The 16,793-nt window shown below is 39.6% G+C and overlaps 2 protein-coding genes across 7 annotated transcripts in view; one reads left to right on the top strand and one right to left on the bottom strand.

Annotated features, from left to right (window-relative positions):
• lef1 (lymphoid enhancer-binding factor 1) overlaps positions 1 to 11,862 on the bottom strand; it is a 208,027-nt gene extending 196,165 nt beyond the window's left edge. For 2 of the 6 annotated variants that reach the window (XM_061880299.1, XM_061880300.1), the window contains exons 1-2: positions 10,715 to 11,861; positions 4,918 to 5,025 (exon numbers count right to left, since the gene is read on the bottom strand). The gene's annotated coding sequence lies outside the window, so the exon portion shown is untranslated. Of the gene's footprint in view, positions 1 to 4,917; positions 5,026 to 10,714 lie in introns of all 6 variants that reach the window. The other 4 variants (XM_061880301.1, XM_061880297.1, XM_061880295.1 and 1 more) reach the window with 4 other exon arrangements.
• A 4,333-nt stretch (positions 11,863 to 16,195) lies between these two features.
• The window catches only part of LOC133538635 (calcium uniporter protein, mitochondrial-like), a 28,773-nt gene continuing 28,175 nt past the window's right edge, over positions 16,196 to 16,793 (top strand). Inside the window, exon 1 of the mRNA XM_061880303.1 lies at positions 16,196 to 16,518. Within this exon, the coding sequence (XP_061736287.1) occupies positions 16,411 to 16,518 (108 nt within the window). The 5' untranslated portion in view covers positions 16,196 to 16,410. The remainder of the gene's footprint in view (positions 16,519 to 16,793) is intronic.

Below are 16,793 nucleotides of genomic sequence, written 5' to 3'. Positions count from 1 at the left end.
AAAGCAGCGTTATTGAGTCAGTCTCAACCAGTTAGCTGTCTAAAGAAGCCAACTTGACTTCAGCTACAGGAATGTGTGCTGCGACCACAGAAAAGTTACAATATTAATCAGCTCATTACTATCAATAAAAATAAAGACTATTTAATGGTTAAAAAAAATGTCCTTGATGGATTGAGTCAAATGCCTATACCTAGCAGTGTTGGGACTAACGCATTACTTTGTAACACGTTACTTTAACGCCGCTATTTTCTGCGGTAACTAGTAGTCTAATGAAATATTTTTTATATTCAGTAACTCAGTTACCATTACTACATGTGTGTCTTGTGTTTACTAACAAGACATTATTGCGGCGCCAAAGCAGTTACTTAACATGGAGATATTCTCACTACTTTTCTTTTGTCGAGCACAAAGAAAATGACATTTTAGTTAAATGTAAGTTGTGTATTGGATCAAAGATCCTATTTACTACCCAAAACAGCAATTCAAACCTGCTGAAACAGCTACAAAAGCAACATGCTCCGACGAAGCAAGTAAAGAGAGACACAGACTGCAATGCCACTTCATCTCCACCACAACCTAAGGATTTTAATGGAGGGACTGTTAGCCAGGACAAAATTGATAGAGCCATTGCAGTGTATGTGCTAGAAGACATGCAGGCTATTTCTACAGTGGGGTCACCCGCTTTCAGGCAGCCATTTAGCATGATAGCGGGCGTCAAACGGCACGAAAATATTTCCAAATTCCTGGACACAATTTACAGTGAGCACATAAAAATGGAAAGCAAGCTAAAGAAGACACTTCAAACTCTGCCTCTGCTCATCATTCAGCACTGAAGGTACACACACTCTGTCAATTCTCTTATATACTCTTTCATTCTAGACTTCTACAGTGTTTGATTATCACGTCACTCTAAATGTATAGACTATAAAGTTCACAAACATAAAGAGGGATCCTAGTGGGCCAGGCCAATCTTTCCTTTTCTCTAAACTAAAACTGGGGAAATGCGTAGTGTTCTAGGCTTCAGTACAGTGTTGATCTCCTGAAGACATGATTTCATTTCACAATTCCTTGAGAGAAAAAAACACCTGGTTAGGCATGTGTATAGCAGTATGTGTGCTGTATAAAATGACATGACATATAATCATGTTGTGTGTTCCTTCCTTGGGTAAATTGTAAATGGTAAATGGGTTGTACTTGTATAGCGCTTTTCTACCCCTTTTTAAGGAGCCCAAAGCGCTTTGACAGTATTTCCACATTCGCCCATTCACACACACATTCACACACTGATGGCGGGAGCTGCCATGCAAGGTGCTCACCAGGACCCATCAGGAGCAAGGGTGAAGCGTCTTGCCCAAAGACATAACGGACGTGACTAGGATGGTAGAAGGTGGGGATTGAACCAGTAACCCTCAGATTGCTGGCAGAGCCACTCTACCAACTTCGCCACGCCGTGGTTGAAGCCAGGTTTACAGCAATGTTGTGACATGTTGTTATTATGCGGTTTGTTACTTATGTATGTTATGTTGCAGCTATTTAAAATAGTTTTGTCAATTTGTTCCGGCCCAAAATAAATTGGCCCTTTGAAACATATCTTTGTTTTTGTGTGTTGTATGTAGACCACATTGCTTAGCAGAGTTCAGTGATGCAAATGCATGTCAAGTTGATCAACAGATTGTATTATTCTCTAGTGCAATAACAGTACTGAAATGAAGGCTAAATAGGCATTAATGGGAGCCTTAAAAAAAAAGAAAAGAAAAAAAAGTAACTTAATACCGGTAGTTACTTTCAACAGTAACGCATTACTTTTTGGTGTAACTAATTGAGTTAGTAACTGAATTACTTTTATAATAAAGTAAGTAGTAACTTTAACCAGTTACTGGTTTTCAGAAACCAACCAACACTGATCCCTAGTAATTACATAAATATCAAATGCAAGTATGTTAGTGTCCATATAGGACTGTATATGATACAAACCCTTGAAATAGTTTTACAAAAAGCATACACTGCAGAGGAAGGCCTTGTTCCAACATATGCCTTTTCAAGTACATACCCACAATTCAAACAACACACACACGAATACTCAATTAACACTGCAGGTCCAAGAATGTGAATTATATATGAATGAATAATTAACGAATTACAGAGGGCTCAGGAGAGACACAGCTTGGTCAATTAGGAGAGAAATAAAGACAAGCGGAGAGGGTTCAGCAGCTGATTAGATCATGTTGTCTTATCATTATCAAGGCCTGTCAGACACAATTACTGTACCTCATTGCCAGTTCAAACGGAAGATGGTCCTGCACACCAGTACGATCACATTATATAACCACTGTCAAAATCCTTACTTTCATCACATTAAAAGGAGGTGACATTTAAACAGATAAGTATAATATACCAGTACTGTATGTATAATTGTATTTACCAAAACCAAACATGCAAAGACAATCTCGAATGTCCACAATGTACTCTATGTCCCAATGTCAACACTGCATCATTTATTGTATATATACCGTAAATGTCAAAAAGAATAACTTAAAACCTTGCCCAACTGTTTACGGACATATAACATTCATATTTAGCTAACTTTTACTGCAAATGAATATCGGCTCCAAATATTGGTTATCAGCCTCATTGAGTATTAAAAATCAGTATCGTTGTCGGCCCTACAAAAACATATCTGTCGATCTCCTGTACTGTATGTATATCACAATATTAATGAACATTTGCGTTGCAAAGCATTATAAAGTCCTCTATGGTATGCGCTTGCTGTATGACAGGACTTTTCAACGTCTGCTCTCACTGGGATGCAGACTCTTACAGTAGGATGTTCATATATCCCCGTTTCGATGAAGAATCACTCATAATCGTAAGCGCAAATGAAACGGCTTTTCGTGTGTTTCCAACAATATCCAGGTCTAAATTGGATACCAAAGTTGACCAACCCGTTGGATTAGCTACTCATCCTTCTACTATCAAGGTGAGGGGCATTATTTATGATGTACAATACTTTCACAAGATCCAAGACAATAAAGCAGCTCACCAGCCAATGTCAATACAGCAGAATAAGATAGTTCACTCCCTCTGATCATGGCGTGTGATCATCACAATAGTTTGTCTTCGTTAGTGCTTATAAGAACAAGATCACTAATACTTGGTTAATATTCAAGTCAGGAAATGTAAATAGAGTATTGTTGGCGTTTTTAGATGCTTTTTAGGGGGTATATTGGGGGGAATAGAGGACTTCACATTCGCTCCATTACAAGAGGACATTTATTTACATTAAGGTAGAGTCGTAGAATAGAGTTAGAATTAGAGATGTCCGATAATATCGGCCGATAAATGCTTTAAAATGTAATATCGGAAATTATCGGTATCGGTTTTAAAAAAGTAAACCGTATTATTTTTTAAAACGCCACTGTGCACACAGACGTAGTTAGAAAAACAGAGCGCCAATAAACCTTAAAAGCGCTGCCTTTGTGTGTCGGCTCAGTCACATAATATCTATGGCTTTTCACACACACAAGTGAATGCAAGGCATACTTGGTCAACAGCCATACAGGTCACACTGAGGGTGGCCGTATAAACAAATTTAACACTGTTACCAATATGCGCCACACTATGAACCCACACCAAACAAGAATGACAAACAAATTTCGGGAGAACATCCGCACCGTAACACAACAGAACAAATAGCCAGAACCCCTTGCAGCACTAACTCTTCCGGGACGCTACAATATACACCCCCACCCATTCACCTCAACCCCGCCCACCACAACCTCCTAAAATTCCAAGCTGCTGTTTTGAGGCATGTTAAAAAAAATAATGCACTTTTTGATTTCAATAATAAATATGGCAGTGCCATGTTAGCATTTTTTTTCATAACTTGAGTTGATTTATTTTGGAAAACCTTGTTGCATTGTTTAATGCATCCAGCGGGGCATCACAACAAAATTAGGCATAATAATGTGTTAGTTCCACGACTGTATGTATCGGTATCGGTTGATATCAGTATCGGTACTTAAGTGTTGGACAATATCAGAATATCGGATATCGGCAAAAAAGTCATTATCGGACATCTCTAGTTAGAATGCATTAAAAAAATACATCTGTCTCCTTGTCTCTCATATAGTCTGTGAATAATAGTCAAAATTGCAAAAAAAAGTTCAATTCCCCTTTAAGAAACATGGTTACAATGACACCTACTGTATGAAGTTGGAAAAACAAGCAATACACACAGTCCCATTATAATATGTTTATAATAATAATAATATTAGTAATAATAATAATGGACAGCAAATGTTTCAATGGCCAAGCAAACTGAATTGTGGCGACCTGTCCCAATTAAATTACTTTATGGGAACCACTGAATTTAAATATTATTTGTGTATTTAGAGTTTTTTTTATTTCAGTGCTCCCCATGAACACAGGGTGGCAGCATAACCAAAAAATCCCACTGTTGAGGCTGTACTTTCAAAACAGCACATTTATGATTACCTGTCAAAAATGGCCAAATAAATGCCATGCATTTATATATATTAAATTTATATTTGTATAAAAACTAGGTAATGGACCCTTTTCACAGTAACTAACATTGTACACATTTACATGCACGGACGGCGCTAAATCAAAAAAGCGGCCTCATTAGGAAGAAATGTTTGCCATAAACAACTTGTCAGGGCAAGAGCAACCAAGGCAGCCTTCCTCAGACAGCTCATGGCCAGTTGGCTGAATAAATCTGACATCCTGTCTAAAATTCAATAAAAGAGTCTGCCTCTGTAAGAGCCAGCTGGTGGTGGCACTTACACTGATAAGATGCTGTTGTTGATTCCCAAGTTTAGTCACACAGTAGTGCTTCTCTATAGGACTTTAACATTTAATAATTAACAACTTTCAGAGAAGAAAACAGAAAAAAATAACCTGCTTGCCACGGCATATTGATTGGATCCAGCCTCTCCCTCTCAGTCTTCTCTCTGGGAGTATTGATGACTCTGCACTGTAACTGGCATCATTCCTTTGGAGTGTAGGCTGCAGGAACAGGCACAGGGGGTGGAGATATATGAACTGTGATTCAGAGTTACCCCAACACTGAAGTATTAAAACAGTATCGTATTACACAACTACAAAGCTATACGCACAATGACAGACATATTGGTCCAAGAGCGTGACGGTTTTTCTTAATTCGCTCACAGCTTTCTAATTACGGCATCTGCCATTTGGTGACAGGTCACTTTGGAGGGAGATTAGAAAATTACTCCTCCGCTCGCTGCCCTGGCTAAGGTTTATTGATTAAAGTAAAGGCAAAAAGTCCTGGAAGGTTTGTGAGAGCAGAAGGGGGGAAACACGGATCATCAATCAGACTGAATAAATGTAATGATGCAAATGCTGTTAACCTGCACTGAGTAGCAGGGAAAACAAATACCTGAATTGAAAAAATACAACAAATTCACGCAAAATAAGATTCTTCTAAAAAGGATTAGACTAACTTTGAGGATTTTCTATACCAGAAATTGGAAAACATTTCAAATAAAACTACATTAGTAAGTCACAGCTTTTTCATTTATTGTTAACTTGAAACTTTCTAATAGGGATGGGTGATATATGTTGCAACATCCTGCAATAATGATATCACGATACATCATTTGATATTTAAATAGCTATTTCAAAACAGGTTACAAAGGCTCCTTATTTGGCTGCAGACATAGACGGTAACATATTGTGTCATTTCTGGTTGTATTATTTTGCCAAAACTATCATCAATCTATTTTCTAATTTACTGTTAATATCTGGTTATTCTCTTTTGGAACATGTTTCTATCTATACTTGCGTTAAAATATACTAATTATACTTTTGGGTACTACTATCAATTTGGGTATCGAATCATTCCAATATCAAGTAGTTACAGGGGCAGTATTGGCCACCCATACCAATGGTGATACTGATACCCAACATTTACAAGATTATTGAATGATTAAATAGGTGATCACAATTATAATCAGAACACGATTGCATGGAACAATATCAATTATATTTTCAAATTACTTCATTATTCCCTTTTATCACATACAATACTTTAAGCAAATTAATGCCCATACATTAAAGTCAACACTGCAAAATATATAAACACAATCTACAAATTGTATTGGCTCTGGTTTCCTATTAATCATGTTTTACTCTTAAAATTTTACTGTGTCAAGGGACTTAAAAAAAGTTTTGTTTTTGTAAACAATGACAAAAAAATTTGTGAAAATAAAATGTATTGATCTAATCACTGTAGTATCGACAATATACTGATGCTACTTGGTATTGTTACTGTAGATATTTGTATCCATCTGTCCACCTTTGTTTACGCTCAAAAACTCTAGCTTAGCGGTTAGCCTGGCTTATTATGTCGTGTAACAAAATGACCTATTCTTTATTCTCCAGTGATAATAATGCGAAGAAATGTAGTTTAATTGCCGCCATGGAGGTGAGGATTAGTGACATAGAAGTGGCTTTGCAGTGTGGGGGATTAGCCTCTCCAAGATGAGCCACAATGTGTCATCAACATGCATTTTCAGCCAATTTTATATTGTATATATCGCGCTGCCCTAAATCCTAGCACTCTATAGATGTTAAAAACATCTATAGAGACAAAACCAAGGGTTTTGTCTTGGAAATGATACTATAGTATGTGTCTATAGTATCATTTCCACTGCAATTTTTCTCACCCTTGCCCCCAACTTTTATGTCCTGTTTAACTTTGGGATATTGTTGAATAACTGCCAGTGTATCGTACACCTGTGAAAGAATTGTACAATGAGAATGCAACCCTCTTAGAAAATAAAAACAATACAATGGAGCAAGACAACAAAAATTATGGACAAAAATACAGAAAAAAATGTACTCAAAGGACAAAAAGTCAGCCTTTGTCTGCTGAGGGTTAACTGTCTTAAACATTTACATGTATTTGTTACACTGTAAGTAATACCGAACAGGTGAGATACAATGGTCTCTTTAAAACTCTAAAAGGGCTCAGTTTTATTCAGCTTAGAGTCTACTGCAGTGATTCTCAAACTGTGGTAGAGTTGTGTATAAAGAAAGTATGGCCAACTAAACATCCATCCATTTTGTACCGCGTGTCCCTCTCGTGGTCACAGGTGTGGCTGTAGCCTATCTCAGCTGCATTCAGGTGTAAGGTGGTGTACACCCTGGACAAGTCGCCACCTCATCTAACAACAGGTACCATTTTTTGGCAATAAAAATCAAGGGTTGGAATTGGGGGTTAAATCACCAAAAATGATTCCCAGGGCGCGGCCACTGATGCTGCCGACTGCTCACCTCACCTCCCAGGGGGTGATCAAGGGTTATGGCTCAAATGCAGAGAATCATTTTGCCAAACCTAGTGTGTGTGTGTGTGTGTGTGTGTGTGACAATCATTGGTACTTAAAATGTAATTTTTGCTACCAGGGACATGTGCTTTTGTACCCGAATGCAAGCAAATGCTGTCGTTGTGACAGTAGTTTTTCTGTCGGAATAAACCAAAATAATGTGTCTTTATATAGTTTTAAACATACGCCAGCTCATAAACTTATGATAAAACATTCTCTTAAATTTAAGTAGGTAATAGGGGTGTGGGAAAAAATCGATTCGAATACGTTGTGCGATTTAGAATCGATTCTCATTTAAAAAAAAAAAAAAAAAAAAGTTTTGTTTTTTTTAATCAATCCAACAAACCACTACACAGCAATACCATAACAATGCAATCCAATTCCAAAACCAAAGCTGACCCAGCAACACTCAGAACTGCAATAAACAGAGCAATTGAGAGGAGACACAAACACCACACAGAACAAACCAAAAGTAGCGAAACAAAAATGAATATTATCAACAACAGTATCAATATCATTTATAATTCCAGCATAGCAGTGATTAAAAATCCCTCATTGACATTATCATTAGACATTTATAAAAATAAAAAAAAAGAACAATAGTGTCACAGTGGCTTACACTTGCATGGCATCTCATAAGCTGGACAACACACTGTGTCCAATGTTTTCACAAAGATAAAATAAGTCTTATTTTTGGTTCGTTTAATAGTTAAAACAAATTTACATTATTGCAATCAGTTGATAAAACATTGTCCTTTACAATTATAAAAGTTTCTTTTTTTTTTAAATCTACTACTCTGCTTGCATGTCAGCAAACTGGGGTAAATCCTGCTGAAATCTTATGTATTGAATGAATACAGAATCGTTTTGAATTGGAAAAATATCGTTTTTGAATCGAGAATCGAATCGAATTAAAAAAAAAAACGATATTGAATCGAATCGTGGGACACCCAAAGATTCACAGCCTTAGTAGGCAAGTATAATTTTGCGGCCGTATTTGATGCACACTGCTGCCGTATTAATGCAGTGTTTAGTGACCAGCAGGCTCTATAATACACACCAGACAGCGCAAGAGACGTGAAAAGAATACACTGAATAACCGAAAAAATTACTTATTTCCCTCATTTTATCAAAATCTTCATTAGCTTTGTACCAATAATTACGGGGAAATTATGACATTGTGTGAAGTATAGGACCTTTTCCACTGCAGGAATTTAAAAGTACGGGGAAATAAAGTTTCCCCTGTGTTTCTACCAAAAATTACTCTGGTAGATTTAGTTCTTCAAGAACTTTTCCGAGTTCTTACCAGCTAGGTAGGACTTTTGGAAGGTTCTTGGAACCTTATATGGGGCGGGCTGTGCTGTCGAACGCTGATTGGTTGGATTAAGTTGGGGGCGTTCCTAAAACGTATTTTTCGAACACAGGACCGCAATTTACAGATTGCTACACGATTTGTTAATTTCCATTTTGACAACGGAGAGAAAGAAGAACGAAAGCTAATTTCGGCTTTCAGGAACTTTTGTGGGGCATCTATTTGCTAAAGAACGTTGATCAGTGGAACTTTCTTGCGGTATTTTTCCTCAGCCGTGGTCTTAAAACTATAAGCAGTTTATTGTTGTTTATTATTTATTACAAACTTAATTTCGATACACAAAGCTACGAGAACAGGACGTACTCTTTTAAACGTATTTGCAGAACAGTATGGAGCCAAACGAAGCAACAACCTCAGCTGCTTACTATTCTGAGACTTTGTTGGATAAATGTGAAATAAAGGAGGGAGTACACGGGTAGAACAAAGGTCAATTACATCAAACATAACCTATTTACTGTACAGAATTTTTTAAAAGTAGTCAGTAAGACTCAATTTGTGTAGTTATTAGCCTCAACCTGATTGAACAGAATGCTAATGGTAACAAGCTAACGCTGAAGCCGATAAACACTGACATTTATGATTTATATATTTTTATACATCTGAAAAGGACCATAAGGAAACACATGACCCTCATGAATTCATCATTTACTGAGAGGACGACTATCTGACTGTTGGAAATTATGGACAAAAGCCTGACTTTTTATATACAATTCGGTACACTTTATCTTTTAAATCATATTATTTTGTATATTATTGCTTTGTATTTTATTTACTTACTTTTTAGTAAAATAACTGACAAATATTGTCTGTTTATTTACATGGTATCAGTGTAGAAATATACTGATTCACTCTTCCGAAGGTCATCAGCCCGATTTTGTATAAACTGGATGGAACTATGAAATGCGTTGGAAACACAAACCATACACTTTGCAGGAACCCATAGTTCCGGGTACCTAAAGTTCCCGAACTTGTGGAAAAGGGCCTTTTGTCAACTATGGTGGCTGCCTTCAATGTATTGTTTGTGCTATTCCTGTACTTTTAAGCTTAGACAAACTTTGAGCCACTACCATCTATTATTACAACCAAAATGTTTATTTTACTCTCATAGTGTCTACTCGGGCTAATCGTATTTGTGTTTTACTTTCTCTTTTGCCATTACCTAATGGCATTATCTTAGCTGTACCGAGATTGAACGATAGTCTGTTTTTGTCAAACCATCTCTTTAAAAGTGTTCATTTTTTCTGTTATTTGTATTAGCATAAGTGTGTTCTCGCCTGAATAAAACACAGACATTGTGTCGTGTGTTTACCTCGCACAAGACACTGTTGTTGGTGGCTCTCCAGTGTCGATGGCGAACCTCTTTTCCCCCATACTTCTTTCTGGCTTGCGGGGAAAGCAACGTAAAAGTTTTCCACATTTCCCATGGGTGGCATTTAAACACAGCAAAGAAAAAACCAGGGAAGCACCGTAGACAAGAGTTGGTAGCAGTCATGGCGACCTGTCGTCACGTGAGTGTCTTTAGAACCAATCATTGAGGAAATTGGCTAAAACCAGGTTGGCCATACTCTCCGTATACACGACTCTGGTGGGAGTAGTACGATAAATAATCACTTGTTTAAAAGAACATTGTTTTATTTTCCTGTATTCAAACAGTGTTACTGTTCAAACTGTATAATGAATAATTGGGCCTACTACGCTACAGTATTTTAGTGTTGCTTATTATGGTCACCTTACTTGGAGAGACAAGTTTTTTCTAAGGTGGTACTTAGTGAAAATAGTTTGAGAACCACTGCTGTAGTGTCAGTAGTTTTAAGGTTAATATGCAAATGCTAATGACTAAGCAAAAACGTTCACCATGTGACTGTAGCCAAGCCAGCTGACTCGCTAGCTGTTAGCAATAAGCCCAATCATTATTTGTATTAGCGTATGTGTGTCCTCTCCTGAACAAAACGCATACATTGTGTCGTGTGTTTACCTTGCACAAGACACAGATGTCGGTGGCTCTCCAGTGTCGATGGCCAACCTTTTTTCCTCCAGACTTGTCTTCTTTCTGAAACCGACTCTGGTGGCAGTACTACGATAAAGAATCACTTGATTAAAGTACAATGTTTTATTTTCCTGTATTAAAAGGTGTTACTGCTTTTTGCAGATGATGTGGTCCCGATGTCTTCAACTGGCCAGGATCTTCAGCTCTCACTGGATGGGTTCGCAGCCGAGTGTGAAGCGACTGGGATGAGAATCAGCACCTCCAAGTCCGAGTCCATGGTTCTCGCCCGGGAAAGCGTGGAGTGCCATCTGCAGGTTGGGGAGGAGATCTTGCCCCAAGTAGAGTAGTTTAAGTACCTTAGAGTCTTGTTCACGAGTGAGGGAAGAGTGGATCGTGAGATTGACAGGCGGATCGGTGCAGCGTCTTCAGTTATGAGGACGCTGTGTCGATCCTTTGTGGTGAAGAAGGCGCTGAGCCGGAAAGCAAAGCTCCCAATTTACCGGTCGATCTACATTCCCATCCTCACCTTTGGGTCATGACCGAAAGGATAAGATCACGGGTACAAGCGGCCGAAATGAGTTTCCTCCGCCGTGTGGCGGTCTCTCCCTTAGAGATAGGGTGATAAGCTCTGTCATCCGGGAGGAACTCAAAGTAAAGCCGCTGCTCCTTCACATCGAGAGGAGCCAAATGAGGTGGTTCGGGCATTGGTCAGGATGCCACCCGAACGCCTCCCTAGGGAGGTGTTTAGGCCACGTCCAACCAGTAGGACGCCACGGGGAAGACCCAGGACACGTTGGGAAGAGTATGTCTCCTGGCTGGCCAGGGAACGCCTCGGGATCCCCCGGGAAGAGCTAGACGAAGTGGCTGGGGAGAAGGAAGTCTGGGCTTCCCTGCTTAGGCTGCTGCCACCGCGACCTGACATCGGATAAGCGGAAGAAGATGGATGGATGGATGGATTGCCGACCCCTGTCCTAGGGGGTGAACAAGGGGATGGGTCAAATGCAGAGGACAAATTTCACCACACCTAGTGCGTGTGTGACAATCATTGGTACTTTAACTTTTTTTTAACTTAAAGGCCTACTACTACCAAACCACACAGTCTGATAGTTTATATATCAATGATGAAATATTAACATTGCAACACATGCCAATACGGCCGGTTTAGTTTACTAAATTGCAATTTTAAATTTCCCGCGAGGTATCCTGTTGAAAACGTCCCAGAATGATGACGCGTGCGCGTGACGTCACGGATTGTAGCAGACATTTTGTTCCAGCCCGATCCCAGCTATAAGTTGTCTGCTTTAATCGCATAATAACACAGTATTCTGGACATCTGTGTTGCTGAATATTTTGCAATTTGTTCAATTGATAATGGAGACGTCAAATAAGAATGATGTAGGTGAGAAGCGGTGTATTGCGGCTGCTTTTAGCAACACAAACACAGCTGGTGTTTCCTTGTTTAAATTCCCGAAGGTGAAGCTTTACTATGGAACAGAGCAGCCAAGCGAACACGGTTCTCTACCACATGTCAACCGGCAGGTTTCGGTGAGAAAATTGTGGTAATAAGTCGGCTCTTACCGTAGTCGTTCCTCGTGCAGCTGTCAAAGAGGCAGCTGCGGACTCTCTTGCCTCCTCCGACCGGCCGCCCCCGAACGTGTGATGCTTCCACTGTGGAGGAGGGGGGAAAAAGCTCAGCCCGGCCCGCCCGTCTGCCTTCGCCTCGCTTCGTCGAGAAACGTGGCTTCCCTCAGAGACACTGGGGGTCACCACACCCGTGGCCACACCCCTCCAACTTTCAGGTACAACTATATAATCTCACTAAAACACTAGTAACACAATAACCAGATAAGGGATTTTCCAAAATTATCCTAGTAAATTTGACTAATAACATCCGCCGGCACATTAAACACAGTGTTAAAAGAGCTTCGGCATTAACAAGCAATGTAGCGTCGGTAATACTACACGGGAGATAGTTCACCACGGTTGCAGTTCAGAGAAATAACCACAGTAAGATTCTTATTTCAGTATATAAGTGACAGTTTATAAGTTGCACTCGTTAAAGTTTAGGAGGTTTGGGCACTCTCGTTGCCAGTAGATGGGACGGGTGTGCTAACCGCAGCTCGCACGTGTGTTTGTTTGCTGCACAGTGACTTCACGAACGGCAGGTTTAGTCACGTATTAGTTAAGTTTGTTAAAGAGACCCTCTCCCCTGTGACTGTTTACTATTTGGAGAGCGAGTGTGGAACATTATAAAGAGTTTAGTTGTGTGCTATCGTGGCTACATTGCTGCGAGGGAAGTGGACGGCGCGAGTTGGGGAGGTAGCGTGTGAGTGGGGACAAGTGTTTGAGTGTATTTAATGTGTTTAGTATTGACTGGTTATCATATGTTTATGTCGTGTATATTAGGGATGCACCGAATAATCGGTAACCGAATATATGCAGCTGAATATGGCAAAAAAAGCCACATTCGGCCTTAGGTGGAATGAGTTAAAAGCAAGGCCGAATAGTGGCGTGTGACGCAATTTTTTGACGCGGTGACGCAATCAACGTGCAGTGACGCAGTGACATTGTAACCCGGCGCTTTCGGAAAAATGTCAGCAGTGTGGAGATATTTTAAAGTATCGGAAAGTGACAAAAGTATTGCAGTTTGCAACGAATGTTCAGCCAAATGGTCTCGAGGAGGTGCCTCAGCAAAAAGACCTTCAGCAATACTGCTTTAATTTATCATTAAAAGCCAAACACCCAGAAAAGCATGCCAAGTACGAGAAAGAGACGGCTGCGGCTGCAGCTGCAGCAGCTGAAAGGAGAGCTGGTCACAGCACGAGAACGCCCACCCCATCCGTGGCCGACGTCTTTGAGAGGACGAAAAAGTTTGCAACGGACAGTGCCAAAGCAAATGGAATTACAAAGAAGATAATGGAGTTTATGGCTTGGATGATCAACCGTTTAGTGTTGTGGAGGCCATTGGCTTTCGGAGACTCATAGAGCACATTGAGCCCTGTTACACGATACCGAGCAGACGGTATTTCTTCTGTTTACATTATTAGCCTGTTGTGTAGGCTACCTGTATAAGTGTATGAGGTTACAAGCACACACTTATTGAGATTTACTTGAGCCTTCTGTTTACATTATTAGCATATCTACTGTGGCTAAGCAGCCTTTTGCCAAAAGGACAATAATTCATTTGTTGTGGGTTTATCCACTTCAATGCACTTTATTTGTTTTTGGAATGCATGTTTTGTTTGAAGGCCTAAAATAAATGAACAACTTTGTGCTATTTTTGAAAAGGAAAGGCACTGGAATATTAAAAAAATGTCAATATTCAATAAAAATTTACTTTATTTGAAAAACATGTCTAAAAATTTATTCTAGGCTATCTATGCAATATAAAAAAAATTGTGAAAAACTGCATTCATTATTCGGTATTTGGCCAAGCGTTTAAATTTTATTCGGCTTCGGCCACAAATTTCCATTTCGGTGCATCCCTAGTGTATATAGTAAACTGTTCAACTATATAAGCAGTCTCCTCTCACTCTCTCTTAGACTACAATTTTTGGGTAAATAGTGAATAATTGGAGCATCCCCCCTAGGTAAAATACAGTCCTTTACAGGCTCCCGTACATTAATGTTTTTTTTTTAATTAAATGTGCTTTTCATGATAGTATCCTTACATCACACTCAAATTTATAAGCGCAGGCCTAAATTTACCGCATGCCTTTGGTAAACGCCGGAGTGAGAAGAGGTTTTAAAATAATTAGCGCATGCTTACTTTTACCGCATGCCTTGTGACAATCTTTGGTACTTTAAAGGCCTACTGAAATGAGATTTTGTTATTTAAACGGGGATAGCAGGTCTATTCTATGTGTCATACTTGATCATTTCGCAATATTGCCATATTTTTGCTGAAAGGATTTAGTAGAGAACATCCACGATAAAGTTCGCAACTTTAGGTGCTAAGAGATAAGCCCCGCCTCTACCGGAAGTCGCAGACGATGACGTCACAAGTGTGGGGGCTCCTCACATATTCACATTGTTTTTAATGGGAGCCACCAACAAAAAGTGCTATTCGGACCGAGAAAACGACAATTTCCCTATTAATTTGAGCGAGGATGAAAGATTCGTGTTTGAGGATATTGATAGCGACGGACTAGAAAAAAACAAAAACAAAAAAGTAAAAAACAAACAAACGCGGTTGCATTGGGACGGATTCCGATGTTTTTAGACACATTTACTAGGATAATTCTGGGAAATCCCTTATCTTTCAATTGTGTTGCTAGTGTTTTAGTGAGTTTAATATTACCTGATAGTCGGAGGGGTGTGTCCACAGGTGTCTTGACGCTAATGTCTCAGGGGAGTCGACGGCAGCTATGGACGGCACAAGCTCAGCTTTTCTCCGGTAAGAAGCGACTTTTTAACCACAATTTTCTCACCGAAACCTGCTGATTGACATTCGGTCGTGATTAATGTTGGCTTAACCGCGCTCTGATCCATAGTAAAGTTCCACCTCCAGGAATTTTAAACAAGGAATCACCGTGTTTGTGTGGCTAAAGCTTCCCAACTCACTCTTTCAACTTTGCCTTCTCCCCTATTAATTGAACAAATTGCAAATGATTCAGCAACACAGATCCCAAAAATACTGTGTAATTATGCGGTTAAAGCAGACGACTTTTAGCTGTGTGTGTGTGCAGCGCTCATATTTCCTAACAGTCCGTGACGTCACACGCACACGTCATCATTACACGACGTTTTCAAGAAGAAACTCCCGGGAAATTTAAAATTGCAATTTAGTAACCTAAAAAGGCCGTATTGGCATGTGTTGCAATGTTAATATTTCATCATTAATATATAAACTATCAGACTGCGTGGTGGCTAGTAGTGGCCTTCAGTAGGCCATTAATATGTGTTTATTATTGTATGTTTATGTGGTGTATATAGTAAATTGTTCAACTATATAAGCCGTCTCCTCTCACTCTCTCTTAGACTAGATTTATTGGGTAAATAGTGAATAATTGGAGCATCCCCCCCAAGGTAAAATACAGTCCTTTACACACTCCCGTACATTAACGTTTTTTTTTAATTAAATGTGCTTTTCATGATGGTATCCTTACATCACACTCAAAATTATAACCGCAAGCCTAAATTTGCCGCATGCCTTTGGTGAGCGCCGGAGTGAGAAAATGTTTTAAAGTAATTAGCGCATGCTTACTTTTACCGCATGCCTCGTGACAATCATTGGTACTTTAACTTTTTTTTAACTTAACTGTAGTGTTAGTAGTTTTAAAGTTGATATGCAAATGCTAATGACTAAGCGAAAAAATGCTCACCATTTAACAGTAGCCGAGCTAGCTGGCTGTTAGCAATTAGCATGGAATTGGGGATGACGCGGTAGTTTCAACATTGAAGCTCCCTCACTCACTTTTCTCTCCCCAGCCGGTGGTTAATGCCCTCACTCACACACACAGTAACACAAAACAACCAGCAGGAAAGTGCAGCCAGAGGGAGGGGACGTCGGCAAGAGAGGAAACTGGGCTGTGCTTCTTCTGTCCCGCTGTTGACGTGCCGCCTTCCGTCCTCTCCTTTCCTACACATTCTCATCTTTTTCCGAGTTTATAGAGACGCACAGCAGGCTGCTTTTCAACCAGAATGGACTGAAGTAGTCTGCTGAATACGGTTGGCGCTTGAAAATGGCCTCGACGCGGATAGTCGGCAAAGTTGCCGGAAGACTTTTGGGAAGTGTTCGTGCGAGTCGGCCCGCTTTGAGAGCGCCTCGCCCTGCCACATTTCTTCACAAGGTAAATACATTTTTCTACACTCGTTGCCTCATTCGTCACGACTCCCGCTTCTTTTTTTTAACTACATTGTTTTCGATTCACTCACTTTCTATACATTTATTTATAAGTGTATTCCTCTTTAAACTAAAATGTCAAGGGGTTTCTATTTTGAAACTTTAGTTTGCCTAAATGCAATTTTCATCGAAAGTACACTTCCTCGGGACAAAATAACATCAGTGTCTGAGATCCTCTAGGGCAGTGGTCCCCAACAACCGGTCCGCGGGCCGATTGGTACT

The sequence above is a fragment of the Nerophis ophidion genome, linkage group LG20, assembly GCF_033978795.1.
Source record: "Nerophis ophidion isolate RoL-2023_Sa linkage group LG20, RoL_Noph_v1.0, whole genome shotgun sequence".
Taxonomy (NCBI): Eukaryota; Metazoa; Chordata; class Actinopteri; order Syngnathiformes; family Syngnathidae; genus Nerophis; species Nerophis ophidion.
This window is presented reverse-complemented; position numbering and strand designations above follow the sequence as displayed.